The sequence below is a fragment of the Astatotilapia calliptera genome, chromosome 20, assembly GCF_964374335.1.
Source record: "Astatotilapia calliptera chromosome 20, fAstCal68.1, whole genome shotgun sequence".
Taxonomy (NCBI): Eukaryota; Metazoa; Chordata; class Actinopteri; order Cichliformes; family Cichlidae; genus Astatotilapia; species Astatotilapia calliptera.
The window spans coordinates 15,257,794-15,265,000 of record NC_137441.1 but is presented as its reverse complement, the minus strand read 5'-3'; the positions used below and the strand labels follow the sequence as shown (position 1 = coordinate 15,265,000).

At 40.5% G+C, this 7,207-nt stretch overlaps 1 protein-coding gene across 2 annotated transcripts in view; it reads right to left on the bottom strand.

The window, feature by feature from the left end:
* Positions 1–6,910, bottom strand: part of emilin3b (elastin microfibril interfacer 3b) — a 22,868-nt gene extending 15,958 nt beyond the window's left edge. The window contains exon 1 of one of the 2 annotated variants that reach the window (XM_026154730.2): positions 6,232–6,910. In XM_026154730.2, coding sequence (XP_026010515.2) covers positions 6,232–6,416 — 185 coding nt within the window. In that variant the 5' untranslated portion in view covers positions 6,417–6,910. The remainder of the gene's footprint in view (positions 1–6,231) is intronic. The other variant, XM_080295255.1, reaches the window with a different exon arrangement.
* Between the last annotated feature and the right edge of the window lie 297 nt (positions 6,911–7,207).

Genomic DNA, 7,207 nt, shown 5'->3' with positions numbered 1-7,207 from the left:
ACTGAAAACTTTAAGAGGCATAAAGGTAAAACGGTAAAAGATTTGAAAAAGCTGAATCATACCTGAATAGCCCAATAATTTGAGAACATTTTAAAGTTTGAATGGTTGTTCTACGTGAAAATATGAGGAAGTAGTTAAGTTTCAGAAACAAGCAAATTTTAGCAGAATTGCAGAAGTTTCCCATTCATTTTAATGGGACAAATTAAGCTTAATATTTTAAAAAGTATAATAGTGAAAAATACCAAAAGACATAGCAGGAATTAGCAGAAATAGCAGAATATTTTAAAATTTGAACGGTGAAAATCGGCTGAAAATTGTGGAAGTAGTTAAGTGCCAAAAAGTGTACGGAAGTCCCAAGAGGAACTCAATAGTGTGGATGCTTAAAGCATCCACACAATTACTCATAAAGACTCTGGAAAAAGGAAGATTCCCAGACATGAGATGACAAAAACTGAAATATTTAGCCAGAACTTAGAGCCCGGTGAGCTCCAGACCCTGCCCATTATCAAGCATGCCACAGTGAAGCATGGTAGTGGTATCATCATACTCTGGGGGTGTTTCGCAGCAGCAGTGACAGGGTGACCGGTTCAAGTTGAGGCAATGTCTTTGAAGATAGTGCACACAACATGAGACTGAGACATGCGTTCAACATGACAATGAAAGGGTGGTTTCTGGATGTCTATGATTGTCCTTAAATTCCTCAGAACAACAAAAAAAAAAAAAATCAAACCCTCAACAACGTTCCTGGAGAAACATGTAGCTAGCTTGTTTACATGTGTTTGAAACAATTTCATAGGAAAAGGGGAAGAACCTGCCCAATTCCAGATGTGCAAAGCCTGTCGAGACTTATGCAAGAAGACCTGAGCTCAGAGCTCCCAAAGGAAATATACTAAGTTTCACTTTCAGTTTTTGAAAATTCTCAGGGTATGTTTTTACTTTGTTGGTAAGGTGCAATAAATGGATATCAATGACACAGTAATCACTTTTTGGATGAATGAAAATGTTAATCTTCCAAATAATCTCTTTATTTTGGTAATAGTCATTTAACTTCACTTACTTAACGCTAAATATTTTTTTTGTGTGTGTTATATGAAACTAACAATTGATGTTTTTCAAAAGAAAGCAAAAAGAAGGCAGGGAAACACCCAAAACTGAAAGTCTCCAGTTGATCCACACATTCACTGAACCACCCAATCCCCACTGAATACACAAACTGAATTTGTGTAAACTATGTCATGTGTCTCCAGACCTAATCTGACCTTGCACTCTTCCTTTTCAATCAGTATGAAAAGTCTTCATCTCCATTCACCACGACAGGAAAACTGCACTTTCCTTTGTCTCTCTGGTCTCTCTCCCTCCTCCTTACTCTGAGTATTGTCTGTTTTTGTGTCACTGGAGTATGGCATTTGTGACTGCTGGTCTGGTCCCACTGTAAATGTTTGAAGTATAGCGTTTCAGCTTAAAAATCCTTTCATAGCCTCCCAAGAGAAAAGCAGAATTCCCATCTCAAATTCACATGTGGAATGTGTTTGGAAAGTATTGTTGTGGCTACACCTCCACAGTTTGATGGGCCTGAACAAATCACCTCTCATTCACCCTTTCCTATAAATTTTCCTATAACTACAGGTTATGTTTAATTAGTCATATCAGTGTTTCTCTTGCTGTGTTGTACGTTTCCCCTCTCTCTCATTCTATATATCACAAAGCTCCTCCGCCTTGCCTCATCATGTCAGGCTCTTTACTTTTCCCTATACTGCCTCAGTTGTTTTGACATGTGGCACTAAAGGGCTTACCTCACTCATTACAAACCACACTCTCACCTGTAGGAACTCCTGACTGCTTGACCCGAGCCCATTGCTTTTGGGTCCGACAGATTTATGAAGAGTGGAATGGATAAAGAAAAAAATATGATCTTTAATAGGACCATTGGTCTAACTCCAAGGCCCATCTCGTTTGATATATGCTTTTAATGAAGCCTATTTCCAGCCAACTGGCAGGTCTTGAAATTCCCATGGTCCAGGGATTATTAAAACTGTGCTTATGCCTAATGATTAGAGGTAAAGGCATGCTACTCCCAGCTTTAAGACCAAAGAGATCACTTTGTCATTTGGAGACAGGGTCAGCTCCAAGCCAGCTCTAGTCATCATAGCTTAAACTCAAGTGACTACACATGCTTACATTTTGGAAATTAAGCTGTTAAAAGCAACAACATAAGCTTGTGTACATGTAGATGTACTGAAAAAATAACTTTACTTATCCTCAGGCATTTTCCAAAGTACATAATCTACTTTGAATAAGCTCTCTGTGCTTCTGAAAAGAACGGTTTCAAACAGAATTATTAGATTTACAAAGAAAAGGGGTTATTGTGTATGCAATAAGAGTGAAACAGTGTAACTGTGATACTTTATTTAGCTCTACACATAGGCCTGATACACTGAAGAGACCAGAATATCACTCATATGTAACCTGCAACACAAATCTCTTCACAGGCAAATAAAAATAGAACTATTCTCTTTTTATTCAGAGGCTTTTATGAGAAGATCTTTTGATCTGTGTATTAGCCAAGTATGAAGGTAAGAGTCACAGGCTATCAGCCAGACTTAGCATAAAGACTGAAAACAAGAGACACGGCAAGTATAACTCTATCCATTTATTGATTCCCCTTCTGCCCTTTTTTTCCTGCAAATTTCTGTAAATTATAAAATGCAAAAAAAAAAAAAAAAACCCAGACTGCATTCTTACCAAAATGCTAATCTTTTTATAAACCAGGACGTTTTTATGCCTAAATCTGCTGACTAAAAACAAAAGTGAACAATAACTTTACTTTTTGTTGTAAATGTCTTTTAGTCTTAAAAAGTTAAAGCACACCTGTACATGCCAGCTGTGGCTCATTGGAAGAGTTTTGCATAAAAATAACAAAGCACTGAAATGTAGATGCTTTACTTTAATGATGTAAGTTGTCAGTTACACTTTGCTTGGGATAATTATTTGGAAATTCGCACCAGAATCAACACCCTATCCAATTAACTACAAACTGAATCATAATCCAACCTCATTAAATACCTTCAATATTTTATAAAAAGCAACTAATCTTTTTCACTGTTCTTACATAAACCTGAGTACTTTGGCAGATGGATTTTAAAAGAAAAGTGTCAGGTAGCTTGGGAGTTTGCTGCATGGTCTTTTTGACCCTTAGCAGGAGACCGGCTCCATTCTTGCTCTCCACTGGACATTCAAGATAAACGTACAACAGCAACCTCTAACCTTTAACCTCTGCTAACCTACTGACCTTTCCCCCTTGATCTCTGTCCCATACATCAAAGAAAAAGCCCTCAGATATGTCTGTAATCTGATTGGTAAAGACATGTGGCATCTCCCAGGATGCTGTTTGATTTATCCAATACCCATTTCCCAGTGATGACTATGTATGACTCTTGGCACCTGTTCAGTGGTGATGTGTGAAAAATAGTCATTGTTTTGCTAATCCTAAAAGAACTTCCAAAATACTCAAAAAGCGATTTCTTTCACTCATTTTTTCCTCTTTCCCAGACCTTTTGTTAAAAACATAAATCACAAAATCTGACCTTCCTGAGCCACAGTTTAACCTTTGGAAGAAAATTAGCTTCTTTGCAATAGAGCTGTGACAGGTACAGTACTGTAACTGTCTAAGATGTCACAGTCACCCACTGGAGGGCCATATATTTTTCTTACAGAAGCAAGTGGTTGCACTGAATGAAGGAATGACTGTGAAATCAAATCACTCGCTTTGCTGCCAAAATACAGACAATAATTCAACATGAAGACAAAAAGTCTGGGGTGTTCCAACAGCTGAGAATTTTTTAAGTCTCGTACTAAAAATCCAGTGAGGTTTTGCCAATGTGTGAGTGTAGTCAAGTTAGAAAGAGGAGTTAGACTTTATGGGCGATCATGGCTCAAGAGTTGGGAGGTCGCCTTGTAATCGGAAGGTTGCCGGTTCGAGCCCCGGCTTGGACAGTCTCGGTCGTTGTGTCCTTGGGCAAGACACTTCACCCGTTGCCTACTGGTGATGGTCAAAGGGCCCGGTGGCGCCAGTGTCCGGCAGCCTCGCCTCTGTCAGTGCGCCCCAGGGTGGCTGTGGCTACAATGTAGCTTGCCATCACCAGTGTGTGAATGGGTGGATGACTGGATATGTAAAGCGCTTTGGGGTCCTTAGGGACTAGTAAAGCGCTATATAAATACAGGCCATTTACCATTTACATGCTGTAAATGCGCTCCGGTGAAGTCCTTTAGTTACACTTAAATAGGCATTCATAAACACACTCACTCACTCACACACACGCACACACACACACACACATCATAACGTGTTATTTTAAAGTGTCTATTTCCATTGACCAGTCAGGCTGACAACAACTGAGCTCATATGTCTGTAGTGGTGGTCTGACAGCAACACGTCCCCAGAGGCTACTGTGTCTAAGATGTGCCTGCAGCTCCTATATAAAACTATAGTTGGACTCTCAGAAACAAATGGAGCAATACTACCAGTTATCAGCGACAAGCAGTTCCTGACTGTATTTCATTATTGATCAATTTGTTTTGACTGGAAAGTCTATTACATCTGGCTAATCAACTAATCTTGTTGTGTAAGATGGAAATCTGGCACGACGGCCTGTATAAAAAGAAATAAACCTCTTTGGCAATGCTGTCAAAAAGTAAAGGAAGGTATACAGGTATATAGCTACCATGCTGTACATAAGAACACTTAAATCATTATAAAAACTGCATTGGCTTACTGTTTAGTGAGCCAATTCGAGTTTGGCAATTTAAGCTTCAGCTCCCTGTGACTCCAAAATGGTCATATTTATAGATTTGTGTTGCCAATTCTCTGAAATCGCATACTTATGTTCAGAATTTTAGGGCATATGAATGTTGGTGAATAAATACCTCCGGAAACACAAGATGAATGTCCATTAGAAACAATTTATACAGATAAAGTCCAGTTCTTACCATATAAAATTGTACAAAATATATGGGGGGCAAGAGTCTGATTGTATAAATGTATTTCTGCAAGAGTTGTGTTAAGTAAGAAGTTATTTTAGTTAGTCAATTAGGTCAGTTTTTTTTTTTTAAAAAGTGGCAATCTAATAATAGCTGGGGAAAATCCAATATTCAGATTAACCGAATAGTGAGCAAAATGTAAGGGGATGAAAGTAATATATTCAGTTTTAGAGTTAAGTGAGAAAGTTAAAGGTGTAGACTCAATATAGACACTGCATTCAGGTTGAGGGATGCTGAACAGTATGTTGGGTGGAGGTGAGCATACATGGCAGACTAAGTGGGGCTGGGCAATCAGCAGTCTTCTGTGGCAGTTTGAGTGAAGCAGCAGGTAGCTGGGGAGCTGTCCAAAAGCATAAATGCTCTTGTGGGAAGCCAAGCAAAAGAGAAGGGGGGGAGGAAGAGGGAGGAAAAACCAAAAGAGCCCTGCGGGCCAAACATCAGGCATCAGGCAAAATATATCCACAAGTCTGTTTCATCTCAGAACTTCATTCAATAGCGTTCATAACTTACTGTTACTCTTCTGTGTGTGTGTATGTGTGTATCATCTTTACAATATGTATCTGTCATGCAGTAATTAAAAGCAGATGAACACCCCTCACCTTTGTGTTAAATCTGGAAAAGTTAAATAATTTTCTACTTAACTCAGGGTAAGTTCATTTGAAATCAGTGTCTGCGACTGGAAGCCAGTTGTGCCACTCCCTCCTGACAGTGTGTGCCCAGCTGTACCATAAATCTTGCCCCTAATTGAGCCCCCTTGCCCCCCCACCCCTTTACCACACACACATACAGTGACTGTGAGGAATCAATACCCTTGTCATCAACTCTGCACCCCCTCGCTGCACCATAATGACCGTCATGATGGCTTTGTTTTCACTGTTGCTTCGTTGTTGCACTATAGTGTTTATCCCCAGCCACAGATGGTTTTAGGTGTGAACCACAGAAAAGAGGCTGATTTTGAGTAAGACAGAAACAGAGCGTCAATTCAGGGATCTGTTACCAAGCTGATTCCATAACTAAAAACATATTTCTGCAACTCACTGGTGACATGGGTTTCTCGAGGGAAATACAGTATTAGGTGGGTCCTGCTTGAACTCCAGCTACTTGGAATGATTTTAGAATTCAATACCCTGCACCTTGGAAACACAAATAAAACATGCATCTGTTCCTGTTATGTGTCCAAGGTGGAGAACTTACTTGTGACGGGTCATGGGCTTGTTTGGTGAGTGGTGAGGGTTGAGTCCAGCCTTGTAGAGGTTGTATCTGTTTCCATAGAAAGGGTTGACATGGCCTCCATAGAAAGTCCCTTTACTGTGAACAACAGAGAGGAACACTCCCAGGAGAAAGACCTGTGCTATTAGCTGGCACAACTTGGTCCGCATTTTGTTTTTCTAAGTCTTTTCCAAGGCTAATCCAGAGTCTCAAAAATTCAACTGTCAAGAGGAGAGGGGTTCAGAAGTGGTAGTCTCTAGCTCCTCTGGGTGTTGTGTTGCTCCTTGGCACATGGAAAGTCTTGTTTTCTTCAGTGGGCCCTGGAGGAGGCGTGCAGTCCAAACAGCTCTAGCATCAGCAGCATCTTGTCCTGTACATCTTCAGGTTGCTCACTAACAAAATTCTGAGCACGCAAGACGGAGCAGGGGGAAAACTGATGATACTGAAGAGGGAGGGGGAAGGGAGAGGGGAAGGAAAACAACACAAAGGTGTGCTGGAGGAGGCGAAAGAAGAAAGATGAGCGCAAGAGAGAGCAAAGAAAAGAGGGAAGATAGTGTCAGTCTGTCTCTTGGAAAGTTTCAGCTCCATATACACAAATACTGTGTAGGAAACCTGCTGCCGAGGCTCGACCCTCTAAGTAATCTGCTCTCTGCACGAGTGAGGGTGTGTGTGCAAGCAGCAATGTGCTGCTCTTGCTGCCTCTGAAGGGGCAGGCAGACAGCCTGTATTTGCATATCCCACCCCAACTCCAGCCCGGTGGCTCGCACAAAGAGGGGGACTGACTGATATCAATTGATGTCCTGCTCTTCTTTCTCTCTCTATTGCAGCATCACAAAAATACAAAGTTGTACATGGAGATACTTCACTTCAAAGCAGACTCCAATAAGCAACAAAAAAAAGCCGCTGTCCTATTCTGTTTGAAATTTTTTCACCCACCCCCCATCAAGCATTTTTAGTTGTT